Source organism: Salvelinus alpinus, chromosome 31 (assembly GCF_045679555.1).
Source record: "Salvelinus alpinus chromosome 31, SLU_Salpinus.1, whole genome shotgun sequence".
NCBI lineage: Eukaryota > Metazoa > Chordata > Actinopteri > Salmoniformes > Salmonidae > Salvelinus > Salvelinus alpinus.
Genome location: NC_092116.1, coordinates 17,952,145 through 17,975,159, shown reverse-complemented (window position 1 = coordinate 17,975,159; position 23,015 = coordinate 17,952,145). Strand labels below are relative to the sequence as shown.

Here is a 23,015-nt window from a genome sequence, read left to right as displayed (position 1 = left end):
TGGGCGTCCTGCCCCAACAACATTCAGACCTCAGCCTCAGCACTCCTAACCCAGCCAGGAAGTGGGCTGGCCAGCTGCTTGCAATTCAACCTTTGGGTAACCTACATTGAGGCACACTCTAAAGTATCTCTCACACACACACACAAGTACGGACTAACACACGCACACATACACACACACCCAAAGACACAGCCATAGAAGTTTGTATGACAGAAAGAGGGAGAAGAACATTCCTTTGCAGTCTGAGTGCCAGAGTGTCTGTTTATCCCATCTGCAAAACAAAAAGTGGAAAACCACAACCTCTCCAGTATATCAAGCAGAGCACTATCAACAGGACAGTTGGCCTACAAGTACAACAGCGAGAGACTGAGATTTCATGTAACTCAACATAACACAGAAGTTACACACTTGTCAGGAGGTGACACCCTAACCAGGACTTGCTGAATCAGGCCCGCCACAAACCCCAACCCACTCAGCCCACCTCTCAATCTGCACATGCCCCCTCACCCTGGCCCAGTCATATCCGTCAGGAAACCTCTGCTTCTTCTCAAGCCTGTGGGCATAGGGCCGCAGTAACTTTTTTAGCTGAATCTAAAACACTACCCCACCACATCAGGGGGATGAGAACTCTTGACCCTCTTCTCCTCCTTGCTTGTCTTTTCCTTCATCCATTCTTTCCTCTCTACCTCCGTGTGTGCTGCTGTTCACTACAGCAGACTGACCTCACCCCTCCTCCTCTCCCCCTCAGTGACTTCTGCAAAATAAGCAACATCTGGTTCTCATTTCCCAAACAACACGAGGATGGGAGGAGAGAGAGGTATGAGTGGAGGGGAAGCTGGAGAACAGGGGAAGAAGAGGAGTGAAATACAGTAAGAAGTAGAAGTGAGAATAATAGAGGAATAACGAGGAAAAGAGTTCTACTTTTTCCTCTCAAGAAGACACGTCCTGGCTGTTTCACACACACCTCTGGGTTCTTCCAAAGGACATGTTAAGTTGGATTAAATGGGTAGTAGAACAATGTGAATACGGGTGGGAAGTTCATGCCAAGCCATTGTTCCAATGCTTTACAAATCTCACTTGGGAGGGAGCGAATAAGTGAGAGAATCAGTCTGAGAGACTCTGTATTCGGCAACAAAATACACTTGAGTGTACAAAACATTAAGAGCACCTGCTCTTTCCATGACATAATCTGACCAGGTGAATCCAGGTGAAAGTTATGATCCCTTATTGGTGTCACTTGTTAAATCCACTTCAATCATTGTAGATGAAAGGGAGGAGACAGATTAAAGGATTTTTAAGCCTTGAGACAAGGATTGTGTACAGTATGTGAGTTGTTCAGAGGGTGAATGGGCAAGACAAAACATTTAAGTGCCTTTGAACAGGGTATGGTAGTAGGTGCCAGGCGCACCGGTTTGTGTCAAGAACAGCAACGCTGCTGGGTTTTTCACGCTCAGCAGTTTCCCATGTGTATCAAGAATGGTCCAACACCCAAAGGACATCCAGCCAACTTGACACAACTGTGGAAAGCATTGAAGTCAACATGGGCCAGCATCCCTGTGGAATGCTTTCGACACCTTTGAGTCCATGCCCCGACGAATTGAGGCTGTTCTGATGGCAAAAAGGGGGTGTGCAACTCAATATTAGGAAGGTGTTCCTAATGTTTGGTATACTCTGTGTACATGGTTCTAACACATTACAGAACATGTCCTCTGTTATTAATGCTCATTGTTCATCCCACAGAATTTAGAATCGTTCTATTCTAATTCTATTGTTCACCCATTGACACCACAAACAGTTAACACAAAAAACAATAAAAATCTGCAACTTAGTGGCTAGCACGCCTTAATTACAGTGGTGCTCTGCTGAGATTGGCAAGAAGACCTGAGGGAGAGAGAAAGAGAGGGAAGGCAAGAGGGAGAGCGAGAGCAAGAAAAAGATAGATGAGGGAGAGATAAAGAGAGATGAAAGGGAGGGAGATGGAGAGAAAAAGAGAGAGGGAGAGAAGAGAATGAGGGAGGAGAGGTAGAAAGGTTGTGTGAGAGAGAGAGAGAGAGAGAGAGAGAGAGAGAGAGAGAGAGACTGGGAGCTTAAGTGCCTTACCTCACTTTGTAAACACAGACTGTTGGTGAGTCAAAGTCACTCTAAATTACAGCTGACGCTACATATACAAAGTAAGCTCAAGGTTAATGAGGGCAGTCTACGGTACCCCTTTAGTACTCAAAATGACCATACGCTTGTGACAGAAAGAGCAAGAAAAAAATGTGAAATTAGAACTGGACCTCGTATCACTTAGCCTAGCTTAGCCTAGCTTCTAGTCTATTGTATAAGAGCAGCATTGGTGGGACGTGAACTGGGAAACTATGTTACAGTGGCACACACACACACAGCAGAGGTTGACACAGGGAGATGCCGGTGGGATCACTTCAGAGATGGTAAAACTGCCATTTCTACAGGATCAGCCTCTTAATCATCTTACCAGACAGCAGCGTGGCACACACACACTGTCTCATAACACACTTTCCCTGCGTCTAAAGTGTGTCACCTACAGTAGGCTACACAGGAATGCACACTTTGATTGCCGCCTTACACTGCACTTCATTAGGAGAGATTCACACCCACAATGGAACTTTTTATAACACCGTCAAGCGGCAAGAGGGCAGTCTGAAGGCAGGCTACCCGAAGTAATACCACATATTCATATTTTAACATTAGTTTCTATCACATTAACCCTAAAACAGTGTATCAACATTAGCTTCTAACACATGAACTCTAAAACGTTGTGTCTAGTTAAACGGAGCAGCCGCTCATAGCCTAGGCCTACATGTGATGTGCAGATACAAAAACACACAGCTGCACAATGTCACGTTTCTGTCTGACAACCCCTTCCTCTTTTCACCAACCCCCACAGCACTCCCTCTATACCAGTGGTTCCCAACCTTTTTAGTTACTGTACCACCAACTGAATTTTACTCTGCCTGGAGTACCCCTGAAGTACCCCTCATGTGCATTTTACCAGTAGGACTATCGCCTCATGAGTCTTCTCAAGTACCCCCCTTGTGGATAGGCCAAGTACCCCTGGTTGGAAACCACTGCTCTAGACTAGAGACTGCTGGAGACAAAATGGCGGCGAAGCACTGCTATTGACCTAAACTGGTAAAATGCTGCATTCTAGTGGGGGAAGGACGACATGGAGTAGGGAAATAAATATATTACTCAAACTATTGTTAATAACTAAGCCACAGTAATAAGGGAAATGGCATGTTCCTACTATATTTTCATACAGAAGTTCAAGAACAAGTAAGACAGTAGATTAACAGTAGGTAGTGGATAAACATTAAAGTTTTATTTCAGAAAACATTGAAAAGGGCTAAATAAGTACAAACATAAATGGAAAGACAACGCCATTCACCAACTGCGCAAATCTCCTCCATTTTGTCAATAAGTCAAGTGGGCCAGAACAGAAAATGTGATGATTACTTATTTTTCTTCAATAAAAGGTTTCCTTTGGGTTTAAGCAGAAGAGATTTATTGCGTTCCTGCATTCTTTCAGCTTCTTCCTGTTTCTCCCTCCACACTTCCATCCCCTTATCCACCTCCAAGCTGAGATTCACTACACGTCTCTGGAGGAGACCGAGAAAGAGATCAGAGAAAAGAAGAGAATATAAAGGAGGTGGAAAGGACATATGTGAACTGTAATGAAATATTCAACTTTATGGAGGTAATATAGAAGGTTAACATAAGATACTGACTGCTAAAGTCCCCCTCTCCTGCTTTCTCCTCAGCTGTCCTTTCAGGGGGGGTGCAGGCCGGCCATCTGTGTGTAAAACACAAATACAAAACGATCAAATCAGGTAGGCCTAAATCATATTCCCAACAACCACACACACACACAACAAATACAACCAGCATCGATCAGCTCCATTGAACAGCCACACATCAGGTTCCTGACACATTAACCCCTGTGTTGTCTTAAGGGTCAAAAATGACCCGCCACTATGTTTACCAGCAGAGAAAACCGCCTAAATGATCTCGTTGCCGAGGCCATGAATGCACGTTTCAGTGCCCAAAAGGTCATAGATCTGATTTTTCAGTTGTCCAGGAGGAACAAGAGAACAAGGATTTAGAAGAGGATTCTGAAGAAGAAGATGGGGAAGAATACAACCCAGAGCACGATGTATCATCTTCAGATGAAGAAATCCCCCAAGCTGAAAGAGACATTTTTGTCAAAGAACAGCTAAATAACATGGTCCTTGTCACCATATGACAACCAGGGCAGGATGGCAGCACAAAATGTCTCAAGGATGACCCCAGGGCCCACAAGACATGCAGTTGCCCAGGAAGTCACCTCAATATTCTACATGTTCATCACACCAGCAATTGAAAAAGATTTATCCTGGAGATGACAAATTTGGAGGGTTTCTGTAAATATGGGGACAACTGGAAAAGGATAAATGAGATTGACCGGCGTGCCTACATAGGGCTGCTAATCTTAGCGGGTGTTTACAGGTCCCGAGGCGAGGCTACATGTAGCCTCTGGGATGCAGAGAGTGGAAGGGTGATTTTCCATGCCACTGAAAATCTTTCACACTTTCTCAAGAATGCTACGATTTGATAGCTGTGAGTCAAGACCTGCAAGACGTGTGAGAGACAAACTGGCGGCCATAAGAGAGGTCTGGGAGAAGTGGGTGGAGCCATACCTCTACAATCCTGGGCCTGAAGTAACAGTGATTGAGCAACTGGTTCCATTCAGAGGTACATTTTTATGTTCATATCTGTACTGTAAGCGATTTTCACTGATAATTGTATTATGTATTGCTGTAATATCATTGATTTATGTGATTACTATCAGTATCATAGAAAACAATCTCTTTTGTCAAAAGGTCACGGTCCTTTCTGGCAGTATATGCCCAGCAAGTCAGCAAAGTATGGCATCAAGATATGGGTGGCCTTTGACGCACAATCCAGCTACGCATGGAAGATGCAAGTCTACACCGGGAAGCCGACCAGTGGAGGACCGGAGAAGAACCAGGGGATGCGTGTTGTGCTTGATGTGACAGATGGACTGAGGGGGCACAATGTCACGTGTGACAATTTCTTCACCTCTTATGAACTTAGCCAGCAGCTCTTGAAGAGGAGATAACCATGGTTGGCACAGTTAAAAATAACAAGTCTGAGCTCCCCCCTGCACTCCTCACAACAAGGGGGAGAGAGGCCTTCTCATCTAAGTTTGTCTTCACCCCCACCACCACTCTAGTTTCTTACCTCCCAAAGAGGAGCAAGAATGTGGTCCTCCTGAGCACACTTCACAAAATGGCTGATATCAGTGATCGTGAGGACAGGAAGCCAGCCATCATCCTGGACTACAACCACAACAAAGGAGGCATGGACAACCTGGACAAGGTGATTGGAACTTACAGCTGCAGGAGGATGACTGCCTGCTGGCCCCTGGTCATCTTCCATAACATCATTGATGTGTCCTCATACAATGCCTTCGTAATATGGAACAATATCAACCCTACCTGGATGCCTAATAAGGCACTTGTAACCCTACATTCAAAGAAGGGAGTGCCTCCCCCGCACAGCAGCGCTTGTGAAAGCTGTTCAGGGGGCTGAATTTTGTCCTGATCCACCTGAGGCTGCAGCAGGCAAGAGGTGGAGATGCCAAAAGGACTGTAAAACAAATACTATGTGCTGTACATGTGAGAGATACAGCTGCAAAGTCCATGCACACACACGTGCTAATTAAAGTTGATTGATTTATGTTCTTCACGTTTTTGTTTTGTATCGGTCATCTTATTTTATTGTTTATACACCTTGTGGGTGGGGGCAATGGTTTAAAAAAAGAAAATGGGAGAAGACTAGTATTTTGAAGTTGAATTCCTCATTGTACAGTATATATCCCTATGTTGACAAAAAAGTTCAAGACTGTTATTGTTTCCCTTCAATTTAAAACTACTTTCTGCACATTTCGACTAGTTTCTTAGGCTATACAAGTGCCATCTCTTGCAAAAAAAGTAATGTTTACACCTATGCAGTACCTTTAGCAATAATAATCCTCTACTTTAGTAAAGAAAACAATGATGACAGGTGCGTTGTAATAAAATAAAGTGGTGTCCACTGATTAAATGCAGTCTTTCTGCATTGTGAAGAGGGAAACGTTTGTGATGAATGACAGGTTGTTTCTTCATGCAAAATAGGGTTTAAAACTCAATTAAGCTGCTTTATTTTAGGGGTTTAGTGAAGGCGGGTCATTTTTTACCCTTAGGACAAGGGAGTATACAGAATGTTAAGACTACACAAGAGGGTGTTTTCGCTCTTGGTCCCTTCCAGACAATTTTTGGGAACTTAGTGTGGCTCGTTAATATTTTTTTGTGCAGTGTGAACACTCCAAAGTAACTCAGACCCTTCAAGAGAGCCCCCGAAGTGAGACCATCGAGAGGTGGTCTGAATTTGGTTCGCTTGAATTCCGCGGTCCGGTTCCCTTTTTTAGGGCAATGTAAACACAAAGCTTCCAAGATTCGCTTGTCATTATTCCCACACCACACTCCTGCCACACCGCAATAACCCCAAATGTGCCACGAAAAGGAGGAAGATTATGACGTGCAGGTTCGTGGGAAAAAAGTGCTGTTTTGGGATATTGATTAACAATTGTCATGGATGCATAGAAATTCCAAATATCTGTAGAGTTTTTAGTTCAGATTATTTGTTTGCAATATGTGACTATAGGCTAAGAGAGCTTCATAAACTGTTTATTGATTTGGGGTTTGAATAGTGAGAGAAGACAACATAATGGTGAAAATCACAACATAGGGAACAAAATCAGTCCTAGCTCTTAAAGGGGCAGTAGCCTACATTGGGAGTACAATTTTCAATTAAAGCATTATTTAATCTGCAGTTATTATTCTGCTATTTATTCTGTTACATAATATTAACTTGTAAATATTATTGGTATCATCTTTTAACTAAATGCAATCTATTGGCTTCCAAAATGTAACCTCAGCCATCAGAGCCACGGCCTGTTCACCCCGCTACCATCTAGAAGGCGGAGACAGTACAGGTGCATCAAAGCTGGGTCCGAGAGACTGAGGAACAGCTTCTATCTCCAGGCCATCAGACTGTTAAACAGTCCCCACTAGCCTTAGTCACTGTTCAAGCCAGACTCTACCCTGCAACTTAGAGACTGCTGCCCTATGTACAGAGTCATCGAACACTGGTCACTTTAATAATGTTTACATACTGTTTTACACACTTTAGATGTATATACAGTTTCATTTTTAACTAGGTAAGTCAATTAAGAACAAATTCTTATTCACAATGAAGGCCTGGCAAGATGCAAAAGGCCTCCTGTGGGGGCAAGGGCTGTGATTAAAACCCCAAAAATATGAGAGACAAAAACACTGGCAACAGCACAAATACAACAGCAAACAGTGTGTGTGTGCAGGTGTGTGAAGTAAAACATGTTTCCTCACAGAAGGCAACGCAAACTAGTGACATGGTGTGACAACTATAAACAGCTACATGTCTCAACAACCTGTTCATCTATTTGCCCTTTGACCTCCTCCAGGGACACCAGGTCCTGGGGTTTTAGGTTGGCTGGGAGGGAGGGAATTCCACAACCAGGGGGCTGAGTAACCATGCTCTGGAAAAAGGCAATTTTTGGGACTGTTAGCATAAAACAAGATTGAGATCTGAGCTTGTATGCGTTTTAATTTCGAGCTAGAAGAGAGGATAGATAAAAACAGCGGTGTTTGAGCCTGTGTGTTGCTAGTGATGTCCACCCGACAGCACTGTAGTTAGACATCGCCGATTGGTGACAAAACCAAGGGCTGCATGACACACAATCAAGAGCCTTCAGTTTAGAGCTTGAGGCTTGCACACAAACAGTATATCCAGAGTCCAACACGGAGAGAAAAGCACAACTAATCAACTATTTTCTGGTGGCAAAACAAGCTGTGTGCCGGTAATAAAACCTAATACGCAGCTTGAGTTTCCTGACAAGGTTCTTTACACGGCTGGTGAAGCGCAACTTCTCATTCACCCAAACTCCCACATATGTGTATGTTTTGACTTGCTCTATAGAATGTCCTTGCACGGTAGTAATTACATGGTTTTCAGAGTGTTTAGTATTGGAATTCAGAACAAGCTTCAAAATCGTACAGATTCTGTTGAATGATGTTTAAAAGCTGTTTGAGCTTTTTCCAAAAGCCAAACTGCTGCCACTTGAATAGAGAACAGAATCATCCGCATCAAAATGTACATCAACTGTCTCAATACGTCTTCCAATGTTGGTGTGCCTCAAGGATCAATATAAGCTCCCCTGTGGTTTATTATCTAGATTCTAGATGAAGGGTAGGCAACCCTGTTTGTGGAGTGCCGCAGATACTGCGTGGCTGCAGCACTGCAGGACCTGGGTTGCCTACCCCTTGATCTAGATAATAAACCACAGGGGAGCTAAAGTTGATCCTTGAGGCACACCTGAGTGTAGCTCTACGACATAGGACCATCTGCCTTAACACACTGGGTTCTATTTGACAGTTCACAAACCACTCCAGAGCATGACCAGTAATCCCAACACACTTCAATATCTGCACCAAGACAGTATGATCCAGTGTCAAATGCCTTTGACAAGTTTGAATACATATACACAACGCCGCCGAAAGTTTCTTCAAGTGCAGTCGCAAAAACCATCAAGCACTATGATGAAACGGGCTCTAATGAGGACTGCCACAGGAAAGGAAGACCCAAAGTTACCTCTGCTGCAGAGGATAAGTTCATTAGAGTTACCAGCCTCAGAAATTGCAGCCCAAATAAATGCTTCACAGAGTTCAAGTAACAGACACATCTCAACATCAACTGTTCAGAGGAGACTGATTCAGGCCTTCGTGGTCAAATTGCTGCAAAGAAACCACTACTAAAAGGGACACAAATAAGAGACTTGCTTGGGCCAAGAAACACGAGCAATGGACATTAGACTGGTGGAAATCTGTCCTTTGGTCTAATGAGTCCAAATTTGAGATTTTTGGTTCCAACCGCAGTGTCTTTGTGCGACGCAGAGTTGGTGAACGGATGATCTGTGCATTTGTGGTTCCCACCGTGAAGCATGTAGGAGGTGGTGTGATGGTGTGGGGGTGCTTTGCTGGTGACACTGTCAGTGACTTATTTAGAATTCAAGGCACACTTAACCAGCATGGCTACCACAGCATTCTGCAGCGATACGCCATCCCATCTGGTTTACGCTTAGTGGGCCTATCATTTGTTTTTAACAGGACAATGACCCAAAAAACACCTCCAGGCTGTGTAAGGGCTATTTGACCAAGAAGAAGGGTGATGGAGTGCTGCATCAGATGACCTGGCCTCCACAATCACCCGACCTCAACCTAATTGAGATGGTTTGGGATGAGTTGTACCGCAGAGTGTTATTTCATATTTTCAATGTCTTCACTATTATTCTACAATGTAGAAAACAGTAAAAATTAAGAAAAACCCTTAAATGAGTAGGTGTGTCCAAACATTTGATTGACTGGTACTGTGTGTAATTTATACACACACCGATCTCTGACATTGCCCGTTCTGATATTTCTATATTATATGTGTTTTATTGCTAGGTATTACTGCACTGTTGGAGCTAGAAACTCAAACATTTTGACGCACCTGCGATAACATCTGCAAATCTGTGTACGTGGCCAATAGTTTCATTTGAGTAATTTAGCAGACAATCTTATCCCCCCCCAAAATAATAATAAAATACAAATAAAAAAGTTTCAAATGTTCTTGTTGGCATACACCTATTTAGCAGATGTTATTACAGGTGTAGTGAAATGCTTGTGTTCCTAGCTTCAACAGTGAAGTAATATCTCACACAACAAGACACATTATATTAGGATGAGCAACGTCGGAGTCCAGAGTGTGTGAGATACATACCCAAAAGCATGTACACCGGCTTGTCGAACATCTCATTCCAAAATGATGGCCATTATTTGGAGTTGGTCCCCCCTTTAGTGCTATAACAGCCTCCACTCTTCTGGGAAGGCTTTCCACTAGATGTTGGAACATTGCAACGTGGCCTCGCTTCCATTCAGTCACAAGAGCATTAGTGAGGTCGGGCACTGATGTTGGACGATTAGGCCTGACTTGCAGTCGGCGTTCCAACTCATCCCAAAGGTGTTCGATGGGGTTGAGGTCAGGGTTCTGTGCAGGCCAGTCAAGTTCTTCCACACTAATCTTGACAAACCATTTCTGTATGGACCTCGCTTTGTGCAAGGGGTCATTGTCATGCTGAAACAGGAAGGGACATCCCCGAACTGTTGCCACAAAGTTGAAAGCACAAAATCGTCTAGAAAGTCATTTTTTACTGAACCATTCAGATTTCCCCTCACTGGAACTAAGGGGCCTAGCCCGAACCATGAAAAACAGCACCAGACCATTATTCCTCCTCCACCAAACTTTAGTTGCCATAGTGGTAGCGTTTTCCTGGCATCTGCCAAACCCAGATTCTTCCGCCAGACGGTGAAGCGTTTTGTTGCGCCTTTTCATTAAACTGTTTGTGTGGGTGGACCATTTCAGATTGTCAGGGATGTGTATGTCGAGGAACTTGAAGCTTTTCACCTTCTCCACTCCGGCCTTTTTGATGTGGATGCAGGCGTGCTCCCTCTGCTGTCTCCAGAGCGATGGGGGCGTGCTCTCTCTGCTGTCTCCAGAGCGATGGGGGCGTGCTCTCTCTGTTGTCTCCAGAGCGATGGAGGCGTGCTCTCTCTGCTGTCTCCAGAGCGATGGGGGCGTGCTCTCTCTGCTGTCTCCAGAGCGATGGGGGCGTGCTCTCTCTGCTGTCTCCAGAGCGATGGGGGCGTGCTCTCTCTGCTGTCTCCAGAGCAACTTAATGGAGCATTTGACTTGCAAGTATCTAGCTGTCAGATAACACGTTCTGCTGAGAACGGCTTGTCCTTAACTTCATAAAAACCCAGAGTGCATTGAGTGAATGTTGCAAAAATATTGTGGTTCCTTTCTAAACATAGCAACTTGAATGCAAAGAGGACTCGGACCACAAAGTAAGTGAAGTGAACTGCCAAAATAGTTGAGTCCTCATTCAAAGACAAGGGCAGTGTGAATACAAAAGATAAGTCATTGTTGTTTATTTATTTTTTCCAGGAGTTCACTTTAAAGAGGACAGAGCAGCTATTTTAAATAGGACAATATGTGAAAATAACCTAAAAATGCATGCTCCTATATGTGAACTTGCCTGCAAAGGACCAGTCAGGGAGATCTGTCATGGGGCCATACTCTGTTCCACTGCGGGCCAGACCGTTTCTATGGACAAACCCATGTGAAATTGTAAAGAACAAAGCATATCAAAACAGAGCCGTAATAGCTACAATTGTGTGTGTGTGTCATTTTGTTCAGACAGTTGTTTGTCTGTGTCGTTTAGAACTTACTCGGTCCTCCACTTGATTCCAGCCTGTGCCCCACACGCAGTAGTAAAACGACGACTGGAATGCCTCAAAGCTGAAAACAGACCATCAGGAATTCAGTTCATTTAGGCTCGTTTTTCTTTTGCTAGCTAACGTTAGCTAGTTGCCTAGACATTTTATCAAACCTAGCGTAACTAGTAATCTGTCTAGCTCAATATAAAAAAAACAGATTGTCAACTGGGAGCCGACTGATATTCATATTTACAGCAGAAAATGACCATTAGATCTCATGAAAATTATAAGTAATTGACTTGTAAATAACCTCACCTGTACAGCACAATGTCCTTATGGGCGCCGCCATTTTGGATTTTTATGTGAGAACTATTTATACCACTAGGTGGTGGTCAAGATACGCCAAATAAGTTGTGGAGTTGAAACCAAGTAGCAACAGGCAGCACCGTGTGATGTTGCAATTGTGTTATATTGTAACACTGTTAATTAATCACGTTATGTTACAGTAGCCAATGATGAGCTGGACTTCAGGTTATGATGATGATATAAAATAAAATTTTGCCAGATAAGGGTGAAGTATGAATTGGTTGTGGTGTAGTCTTATTTTATTATCGTAAAATTATACACTTTCTTAAAATGTTACTATCCCCTCCAAAAAGTTGTTAATTGTATGTAGTAGACTTGAATTATTTTAAAAGTATTAATTGCACACACAAACACATACACCATTTGAGTTTGTCATCATATAACGTTCTGCCCCCCAAAGTTGATAAGTCATGATTTTTAACCATCTTCTCCCATGCTCCAGCTGCTCTTTCTATACTGAGTAAGCCATGAAGTATTTTTCTGTTAACTTTAGAGACAAGTCCTCACTCGCCTTCAATGAATGCTCCAGTCAACTCAAGGGAGCATAGCGGGGAGGGGAGAGGAGCCCAGGCACACACCGACGGTCGCGCGTTTCATTTTAGGCTACCGTAAGGGCAATGAGAGACTAGGGAGCGAGCAGGGGGGCTTCGGTGTAGGCAAAATGAGCCTACCCGAAGTACAAAAAAAATTGTTTCATAAATATTTTATTCATGTTAGGTTTAACGTCACCAAAACGACACAGAGTGCATTGAAGCGTATGGCAGTAGCAAGCAAAAGAGCACTAAAATAGTAGCGAGATATTTACTTTGTATCGTCCTTGGAGAACACATACACGCAGGAAAAATCTCAGAACCGTGTCACTAGAGAATGTTCTTCCACACATTCCACAGACTGGAGCATAATCAAGTAGTCCCCAAATAGGTCTACTGCCACTTGAACCATGTTATTCTGGGCACGTAGGCCTACCAAAACGATATTTCAACTGGGTCAGGAATTGGAAACAAGCAAAGGACCCTTTGATATAGCTTTCTGCCTTAGGGCACAACATATAGGTGTGCTGTTGATAAGGCCTGCGGCAATTAACATACCTGAGACTGGGAGGTATTTAAGAGAGGTCATAATTGTGTAATAAATCAGTACCCACCCATGTGAAAAATGTGAGAATACAATGATGTACGTCCTACGTAAAGATTGTAATTGAGTATAACATATATACTCTTTATCCACAATCCCACATTTATTCATATTTTATAAGCACCTAATTGAATAAAAAGTATACCCTCTAATTTGGTTTATAGATCATAATTAAGAAAAATACAGTTTATGTCTTTTGGTGTGTCTCCCCAAACTAGTGGACTGCGTATGAATGACGAAATATTGTGGGATGTTATCCATCCGCGATTGCTGGCAGAAAGGTGTTCCGGCGTTAAGGAAAAGAAACGAGCCAGTGGCTGATAAAGGAAAAAGAGGGGGAGGTAAGTCATTTGGGGAAAGAAAGAAACGAAGTTGGTGTAGCTATGTGATACATTCACGGAGTGGATTAATTGTAGACTATTTTTTTTCTGTAAACATGGTTTGGCAATGGTCAGTGGAGTTAACGGCACCATGCGTCCCGTTCTCAAATCTATTCGCTGAATTTTGGAGTAAAATTATTTAAAAACGGGAATGATAGTAATAACGCATTCTCGAAACATCGAATGGTTTATGTTTTCTTTTAGTCCGCTTTTTGATAATCTGTTTCTTTCTCCCTTTTAAAGATCATTTTCCTTTCGTAAAAAAAGTGAATATAAGAGTTTGGACAAGCAACATTTTCTACAAAAACGGACTTATTTTCCTCCTTCCACTGGACCCCACGAGCGCGACGAGTGATTTTTCAAAAAGCTTTTGCTCTGGAACATCCTGAAGAAAGCATAACTTAACACACTGGACTACATTTGCCTTCAAAAAACACTGTAACAGGGAATATCTCTCACAAACAAGAGTGGAAAAGTTATACTGGTGCCAGCTGCGTGCGAAACAACAAATAGCAGAAACGCAACTCGTCTTTACGTGACCGCTAGGCAACAAGTCTAGCCTAATGTAATGGACCATTCGTTCACACTGATGCAGGTGTGGAGCTACCTAGAATCATACGAGACCAACAACTTCAACTTATTGAACGTGTCCTAAATAGCCCTATTTATCAGTATTTATTTCCAACATTGGCAGAATATTAGAAGTATTCCACTTCTAACTCGATGGATTCACATGCGTTACCATCTACCTGTCTGCCTGTAGTCTCCACAGCCAAGACAAGATGACTGTGAACACGTTTGTTCAAACATGATTACGTCGTCATGTGATCCTCTCAAAATGTCTTAATCGTCTTATTTAACGTCTGTTTTTATTTATTGTCTGTGTACATATAGCCTATAGGCCTGTCTGTCTATTGGTTGTTCTCATTTGGGGTTATTTGTTGGTTTTTGCATATAGATTGCAGGGTCTGTCATTCAACTACTGTAGTTCAACTGTACTGTAGACTTAATGTGTTTCCAACTCACACGCTGTATTTATTGAGTACGTTAACTTATACCGTAGTGGTTCATTAACAGCATTTCTTTTTACTTGATTATTCTGAGTTTTAGACGACCAGGTTAGACATTACGATGGACCGACTTGGAACTAAGTTATTGGAGAAGTTGAAACTGACTGACTCAGGAAGTGTGAAATTTGCCAGTTCTAAAAAGAAAAACGAGTTGGTCAACAACAGCAACAGCAATGGGAACAACAGTAGTGGACTACCACCAAGCCTGAACACTGCCACTTCCTCACCTTCTAGACCTGGTCAGTTCTCTCTCACCTCTCCAACCTCAACGGAGGCGTGTGGGCTGGCTAGTAGCGGGAAGGGATTGGGAGAAAGAGTCTCCTCTACCCAGCACCTCTCAACCTCCATCACCCCCAAACCTACTGACTGCGAACATCAACCCTACTCCCCCTCGACTCTCGCCCCCCTCCGGCGCCGGTCGCCCCAGCAGCGTGCCTCCTGCTACCTGGGGGAGGGCGTTGACATCCAGATGAGGCGTGAGTCGGGCCTGGGGGACTGTGACCCAGCTGGGTCCAAGGCTTCTCTGAACCAGCGCCGCTACTCTCTGGAGCTCCAACAGCTGGTCCGACGCCAGCAGCTCCTCTCCCAGCCTCCTCTGTCCCACTCCTCTGGCCCCCCTCCGGCGTACCCCATCCCCTCCTCGGGTTATGGCTCTGCTCCCCGTGGAGGCGCCATGGCTGAGCCACACTACCTTCCCGAGCCTGAGCGTCACAAACGCCTCTCCCTGCAGGAGGCGATGTTCTACAAGAGGCTGAGCACGGGAGGGGAGCTCTGGGAGAGCACCAGACCGGCCTCGCTCTCTCACTCCCCGCACCGGCCCTCTGAGATGGGTGGAGGAGGATTAGGGTTCTTCTTCCCCCCAGGCCCAGCACTGAGCCCCTGCTCCTCCTTCAGCCTCCAGGAGTCGGTGCTGGTCAGTCCCAGGTCCAGCTTTGCCTCCAGTACAGCCAGCGGTGGAGGGGGAGGGAGCCCTATGGGCAGCCGCTGTAGCAGCAACCGCACCAGTGGAATCAGCCTGGGCTATGACACGCGCTACTCAGCCTCCTCCACCATGGCACCGCAGCTGCAGTTCTCCTCCCTGCACACAGGGGGCTCCACCAGCGGACAGGGATACACAGTCTCAAGCAGGGCCGGGGCACCCTCTGGGGCTGGAGGCTGGCAGGACTACTTAGACGGGGTCTTCTCACCTGGAGGAGCAGGGGTTCAGGATAGCCGGCATTCATACCCACCTGCGTTGGGTAGCCCGGCGGCTTCCTGTTACCGGGCTGGGCCTGAGTGGTGGGATGAGAAGGGAGCAGGGGCAGCCCGAGGAGAGGAGACTGGCATGGGTGCTGCCGGGGAGCGGACGCGCTACTCGGACCTCCCGGGTACCCGCTACCAGGAGGAGCTGACACGCCTGTTGCTAAGAGATGCAGCGCTGGAGGGCGAGGGGCTACACATGGGCGGGCTGATGCTCAAAGAACAGGCCAATCCTCCAATCAATGCCCTCGCCAAGCTGGCAACACTCGTCAATACGGCTTCCAGACCAATCAAAGCCCAGGAGGAGCCGGGAACAGGGAGGGAGGCGTCGTCCGAGAATCGCCAGGAGTTCTTTGGTGAGATCATCAAACCTCTTCATCGCTGTCATCTTTATCACTTTGTTTTGTTAGTGTCGCGTGCATGTCTTTTTTATGAAAGGATTGGATGGGTGAATAGATGGATAGACAGATTTTGATAGATGAAAGAGAGAAAATTGGATGGATCGTGTCTCGAGACCTGCATGAACTTGTAGAGCGGCCTACCTATCACACAAGCAAAGGGAAAGAGAAACGTTTGGCCCTCAGGGGGCTAGCTAAGGCAGAGGCCTATCCAGACAAGTAGAGCTGCTAGGCTGGGCACATCAGACAGAAAGGAGAAGAGAAGAGAGACGCAGAGAAAAACGAATGAGGAGGAATTATCATAGCTGACACGCAAAAATACACACACCAAAGAGTCTCTGTGCAACAAAGTCACTCAGCCACAGCTTAGCGCACTGAATCACATTCTCCAAGAGACTCTTTTGGTATAGAACAGTTTTAGGTTGGGTTAAGCACAGACCAAGACGTTGCACATAGAGGGCTGATGAAAGGTGGCTATGCATACACTGAACTGCAAACCTTAGCTCAGCTGTAGTGTTCAGACACAAATGACATGTTAGTGATGAACACAGCACTGACCATTAGTATGAGTCATAGAGAAGATTACAGCTTTGGGCGAACAGTGTGTATATGTGTGTAGTGTGGCAGGATGTGTGTGTGTGGCAGGGTGTTTGTGTGTTCGGAGTGACTCCAGGCCATAATAATATAGTGGGTGTGTGCAGGGCCGGACTACCCCATTTGGGGCACCTATTTCCAGGGCCCCCCAAAATAGAATTATTATAGCTGTTTCTTAAAACAGTATAACTTCCTGCAGTTCAACACATTTTATAATGAGGCGCAGAGAAAAATTAACAGTTTTATAATGCTATTCTACACATTTAGTAATGAGACTGAGAGAAAAATCAGTTTTAAAGCAAATTTCATGCAATTCTACACATTTTGCCGTAGCATATTTTTTTGCCGTAGCACACGTCATAAGCAATCTGTTTTTTTGGGGGGGGCGGGGGGGTTGGGGGCCCCAGGGCATGTGTAAGCCGGCCCTGGGTGTGTCTGTAGGGCGTGAGTCATGCGTGTGCTGGTTTGTGTTACCCTGCCTTGGCGTGTGCAGGGGCGGTGTGCTGCAGCCTGTTTTTCTTCTGCCCAGGTATGTGAGCCCTCGGGGGATGGGAACTGTGTCAACTCGGCTAGGCTCAGACAGAGGGTGTGAAAATAGTGTGTTTTTAGTAGGACCAGGAGTTGCCTTATAAATGTGAATATTCTAAAATCTGCATTTTCCCACCAGATATGTTTCCATCAAATTGACTTGTTGAAGATAATTGGGTCTGTGTGATGACGTAGTGCACATAAAGATAACTTTTGCAGTTAAATTCCCATGTACCCAAAAAACGAGTTAAATGGGTTTCCATTGTATTTTCAACTCTACTGATGGTTTGTCACCAAAACAGCTGGCCAACAGCTGGCAGATGCAGTGCCCTACACGATGAGATTATTATGGACAAAAACTAGATGATTTTTATTAGTCAAACGGCAGCATCGCTCATCATGGAACCAAAATCTTTCTTTTATTTAACTAGGCACCAAAATGAGACCCTCCATATTTATTGGAAGGGAGGATCAAGTTCATCACCTTGTACTTTCACCACCCTGTGAAGTTCAACTTATTTCATCTGTAGTCTAATAAACTTGTTTCCCGAGTCATAGTGGGAGGACTACACAACATGTCACCGCATGACTCCCAAGTTTACTGCCATATGACGGTTATTTTATCAATATTTGCCCATAAAGATGTTTCCACCGCCATTAATTTTACAGACACAAAAAGATCCCACCTTGTCTAGTGTATTTTGTGTGGTAAACTTTTGCTGTTTCCATCACACCTGTCGTAAAAAAAATGATCAGACATGTACCTGAAAGGTACACGCATAGAAAGGTTGGATGGAAAGCTGGTTAGTGATATCTATTTTTGGTATACAGTCTGAAACGAAGCACTGCAAAAACCTGGAATGTTGGAATAAAATAACATTTGAACTTACACTACCAGTTGTCAGTGCAGTTGGACAAAATAACCACAGCAAAGTATAATTTACCCTACTTTTTTGAGTTCCGGTACTGCCATTGAAATTTAATTTACCTGCCACATGCGCAAAACCATGTAAACACCTGCAAGACTGTGGTTAATATGCATGCATCACGTGCATGTACTTCCGTCTTGTCCATGTAAATGCCACACAGAGACCCGCGTTTTGAAGTCTGTTTAATAATACTTTCCTGTGGATATTTTGCCTCAAATTTCGACCCACTGAAGGACCAACTCCATGGACAATCGGCAGAGTAAGTTCAAGTATATACTGAAAGAAAAATATAAAGCAACATGTAAAGTTTTGGTTTCATGAGCTGAAATAAAAGATCACAGACATTTTCCATATGCACAAAAAGCTTATTTCTCAAAAATATTGTGCACACGTTTGTTTTCATTCCTGTTAGTGAGCGTTTTTCCTTTTCCAAGATAATCGATACACCTAACGGGCGTGGCATATCAAGAAGCTGATTAAACAGTATGATCATTGCACAGGTGCACCTTGTGCTGGGGACAATGAAAGGCCACTTTAAAGTGTGCAGTTTTTTCACACAATGCCACAGATGGCTCAAGTCTTGAGGGAGCTTGCAGTTGGCATGCTGACTGCAGGAATGTCCACCAGAGCTGTTTTCAGATAATTTAATGTTAATTTCTCTACCATAAGCCGCCTCCAATGTTGTTTTAGATAATTTGGCAGTACGTCCAACTGGCCTCACAACCACAGACCACATGTAACCACACCAACCCAGGACCTCCGCATCTGGCATCTTCCCCTGTGGGATCGTCTGAGACCAGCCACCCGGACAGCTGATTAAACTGGGTTTTCACAATCAACTCTATGCAAAGGAAATTGTTCCCTAGTGCATGAGGAAAATGGTGGTCACACCAGATACTGACTGGTTTTCTGATCCATTCGTAGTCGTGTAATCCATAGATTACTACCTAATGAATTTATTTCAATTGACTGATTTCTTCATTTGAACTGTAACTTAGTAAAATCTTTGAAAATGTTTTATGTTGTGTTTTATATTTTTGTGTAATTTTCTTAAATATTTGTGACAGATGAGATGTTTTTCTCTATGTGAAGGTGTGTGGCTATACCTACACAATAGAAGGCATACCCACAATCGGGACTAGGCCAGAAGTTGTTCCCTAGTCAGGTGGGTCAGAGAAAAACTCCTGGGCCTGTATTCAGAAAGCTTCTCAGAGTAGGAGTGCTGATCTAGGATCAGGTCACCCTCTGTCCATGTAATCTTATTCATTATGATCTAAAAGGCCTAATGATATGTTCTAAGTAGTTAGGTTTGGCAAATGTACCTGACCAAGAAAAAGTACCAGGCTTTTTTTGTTGTTGACTTTGTCTTGTGCTGTTTGACTTGGCGGACCAAGACATGTTCTTGATGAAGTGACCTCACCCGGAAAGAATCTGGGCTCATGTCTTGTTGAGTAATAGTTGTTGATTGTGTTGCAGGTACATGTGTGAAGTGTGGGAAAGGTGTGTATGGCTCGGATAACGCTTGCCAGGCTCTGGACAGCCTCTATCACACACGCTGCTTTACCTGTGTCTCCTGTGGTGAGTTGAACACACACACTGCGTCAGTACACTACATGCAGTTTATAGTCAGAGAAACGGCTCTATTAGCTTGGCGTGACTGTCCTGTGATTGTCTGTCCATCTGTCCCAGGTCGCACCCTGAGAAACAAGGACTTCTACAACGTCAATGGCTCTGTGTATTGTAAAGAGGATTACATGGTAAGAGGTCGAGGTCTTTATCTCACTCAGTGGTATTCTTTGTGTTTTTTTAATTGAACCTTTACTAGGCAAGTCAGTTGAGAACAAACTCTTATTTACGGTGACGGCCTACCAAAAGGCCTGCGGGGACGGGGATTAAAAATATAGGACAAAACACACATCACAACAAAAGACACAACAGCACTACATAAAGACACAGCACTACATAAAGACACAGCACTACATAAAGACACAGCAGCACTACATAAAGAGAGAATTCCTAGACATTAGTTCCTTACATTTCTAATCAATGCCTTACTAGATATGATTATAGTAAATTGCATCAAAGTTTTACATATTGCTCTTCAGGGTTGGGGTCAATTCAGGAAGTACACTGACATTCCAATTCTCTTCAATGCTTTTCGATTAGGCACATGCGGAATTGGAATTTGGTTTACTTTCTGAATTGACCCCATTGACCCCAACCCTGGTGCTTTCCATGGTATGATATAAAACCATGTTCTCTCTTCCCTCCATACTCAGTTCTCAGGCTTCCAGGCTGCAGCAGAGAAATGCAGTGTGTGTGGCCACCTTATCCTGGAACAGGTGTGTGTGTTAAAATGTTTTTGGGGGGGGTGAGGTCCTTGTATGCCCAATGTTTCATTTGTTAATCTAAATGTGTGTGCGTTAAATTGAATTTATGTTAATGTCAAGGGACCTTCCCTTATCTACTGTGTGGTCCTGTTTGTCCAGCAGATCCTCCAGGCGATGGGGAACTCCTACCACCCTGGCTGTTTCCGCTGTGTGGTGTGTTCCAAAGCCCTGGACGGAGTCTCCTTCACTGTCGACCACCTCAGCAACATCTACTGTGTCTCCGACTACAATAGGTGAGACGGGGTGTCCAGTAGGCCAGACTGGGGCTTTGATATACTACAGACGGGGTGTCCAGTAGGCCAGACTGGGGCTTTGATATACTACAGACGGGGTGTCCAGTAGGCCAGACTGAGGCTTTGATATACTACAGACGGGGTGTCCAGTAGGCCAGACTGGGGCTATGATATACTACAGACGGGGTGTCCAGTAGGCCAGACTGAGGCTTTGATATACTACGACGGGGTGTCCAGTAGGCCAGACTGGGGCTTTGATATACTACAGACGGGGTGTCCAGTAGGCCAGACTGAGGCTTTGATATACTACAGACGGGGTGTCCAGTAGGCCAGACTGGGGCTTTGATATACTACAGACGGGGTGTCCAGTAGGCCAGACTGGGGCTTTGATATACTACAGACTGGGTGTACAGTAGGCCAGACTGGGGCTTTGATATACTACAGACGGGATGTCCAGTAGGCCAGACTGGGGCTTTGATATACTACAGACTGGGTGTCCAGTAGGCCAGACTGAGGCTTTGACATACTACAGATGGGATGTCCAGTAGGCCAGACTGAGGCTTTGATATACTACAGACTGGGTAGACTGTAATTAATTGTCAAGCTATTTAGGGTCAGAGGATTCAATTCAGTTGACCAGTTTGTACATTACTAGTACACTACATTACTCGGGCTATATGTGGTTATATTCAAATATTGGAACTCTTGTTGTCCTGTAGAACGTTCGCTCCTAAATGTGCTGCCTGTTTACAACCCATCTTACCTGCTGAGGTGAGTGTCTCATTGCGTTTCCTTTGCTGTGTGTGTTACCCTATATCGAGACATAACTCAATGCCGCTCTGACCAACTTCATACCGCTACGTGATTGTAATGCACTGACTAATCTCACTGCTGCTGTTTTGTGTTACAGGGCAGCGAGGAGATACTCAGGGTGGTGTCTATGAACAAAGATTATCACTTTGAGTGCTACCACTGTGAGGTTAGGATGGCCTTCATCTAATAATAACAGCTAACAACTATGTAATGTGGTCGGTCTGTACCCGGGTTCTTAAATCAGGCTGAGCAGGCATTTGTTCCTACCCAGCACTAACACATGGTTCAACCACAGTAATCAAGGAGCTTCATCATTGGTTGAATCAGGTGTGTTAGTACTGGGCTGAAACAAAACCCTGCAAGTCGCCAGGACTGCTTGTACTGTATTTTATTAAGCCTTAAACCTGAACTCAAATCAGATTTAATATTCTCTCTGTGTCCGTTTGATTCCTCAGGATTGTGGGAAGCAGCTCTCGGATCAGCCGGGTTCCCAGTGCTTCCCTCTGGACTCTCATCTCCTCTGTCACTCATGTCACATGATGCAGGTGTGCGCCTCGCATAACATTCCCCCTCACAGCACAAACTGAGGAAGAAACTATGCAGCAAACATTCCTTCTTTCCTCCAGCCTTTCTCACTCCTGCACACCCAGATCATATGGGTTGCTCTGTTTGAATTTACTTTTCAAGTTCTACTCAGACCAGCTCTCACACAAAAATGCTGGTAAAGGCTTTCAACACAGAGCAGGTGAATTTACTGTATGGTCCAGAGTTTGAACACCTGTATGTGACCTGGGCCAAGTTCATTAGGGCACACTGTATCAGAACGTTTTGCAACGGAAAATGAAAGCCAGCGTTTTATTGGACAAGTACAGATAGTACCTCCTGGAGCATTTGTCCGTTTAGTGGCTACTGAACAGCACCCAGGTGCGACATAAGTCCTGCTGTTCTACGATCACTGTACCGTAACGTTCTCATAGGGAGAATATAGCCTGTTCCCAGATCAGTTTGTGCTTTCTTGCCAACACCTATGGTCATTGGTAAGCAATTATTTGACAGATCTGGAGCCAGGCTAGGAATACAAAACTACTGCTTTCTTGTTATTCCCTGACCATGTCTACTGTTTGCTTATAGACCAGGGGTATTTAACTCTGACCCTACGAGTCTGGAGCCTGATGGTTTTCTGTTCTACCTGATTAATTGCACCCGCCTGGTGTCCCAGGTCTAAATCAGTCCCTGATTAGAGGGGAACAATGAAAAACGCAATGGAACTGGCTTCGACGTCCAGAGTAGTTTGAGGGCCATAGAAGGGATTTATTGATCTGCTTAACACGTTTTTTTTGTATTTATCTATCACTAGCAAACAATTTGCACTTAAAATTGGACATGTTTACCGTAAGAGATTAAGTGTTTCTTGTAAAAGTAAAAAAAACATTCCTGTATCTGTTGTAATTAATAAAAATATTTTCCTTTTTGTGTGTTTGACTTTGTGGTCTTTTCTATTGCAGTTACAATTTGTCTAGGTGG

At 44.4% G+C, this 23,015-nt stretch overlaps 2 protein-coding genes across 6 annotated transcripts; one reads left to right on the top strand and one right to left on the bottom strand.

Annotated features, from left to right (window-relative positions):
* Positions 1 to 3,321: 3,321 nt before the first annotated feature.
* Positions 3,322 to 12,706, bottom strand: LOC139561057 (large ribosomal subunit protein mL52-like). 4 transcript variants are annotated; one of them, XM_071377861.1, is made up of 6 exons: positions 12,589 to 12,706; positions 11,430 to 11,499; positions 11,237 to 11,304; positions 10,606 to 10,872; positions 3,750 to 3,814; positions 3,322 to 3,620 (listed from the first exon to the last, which is right to left on the bottom strand). In XM_071377861.1, the coding sequence occupies exons 1-6, from the start codon at positions 12,611 to 12,613 to the stop codon at positions 3,474 to 3,476; spliced, it is 642 nt and encodes a 213-aa protein (XP_071233962.1). In that variant the 5' UTR covers positions 12,614 to 12,706; the 3' UTR covers positions 3,322 to 3,473. The 4 variants fall into 4 exon arrangements, with proteins under 4 accessions (XP_071233962.1, XP_071233961.1, XP_071233964.1 ...); XM_071377860.1 differs by lacking the exon at positions 12,589 to 12,706 and adding an exon at positions 11,733 to 11,869; XM_071377863.1 differs by lacking the exon at positions 10,606 to 10,872 and having other exon boundaries at positions 12,589 to 12,655.
* Positions 12,707 to 13,185: 479 nt separating this feature from the next.
* LOC139561055 (LIM domain-containing protein ajuba-like) lies at positions 13,186 to 22,962 on the top strand. 2 transcript variants are annotated; one of them, XM_071377857.1, is made up of 9 exons: positions 13,186 to 13,258; positions 13,541 to 15,962; positions 19,532 to 19,633; positions 19,745 to 19,812; positions 20,335 to 20,397; positions 20,545 to 20,678; positions 21,398 to 21,449; positions 21,589 to 21,657; positions 21,947 to 22,962. In XM_071377857.1, the coding sequence occupies exons 2-9, from the start codon at positions 14,429 to 14,431 to the stop codon at positions 22,076 to 22,078; spliced, it is 2,154 nt and encodes a 717-aa protein (XP_071233958.1). In that variant the 5' UTR covers positions 13,186 to 13,258; positions 13,541 to 14,428; the 3' UTR covers positions 22,079 to 22,962. The 2 variants fall into 2 exon arrangements, with proteins under 2 accessions (XP_071233958.1, XP_071233959.1); XM_071377858.1 differs by lacking the exon at positions 13,186 to 13,258 and having other exon boundaries at positions 13,268 to 15,962; positions 20,548 to 20,678.
* Positions 22,963 to 23,015: the final 53 nt, after the last annotated feature.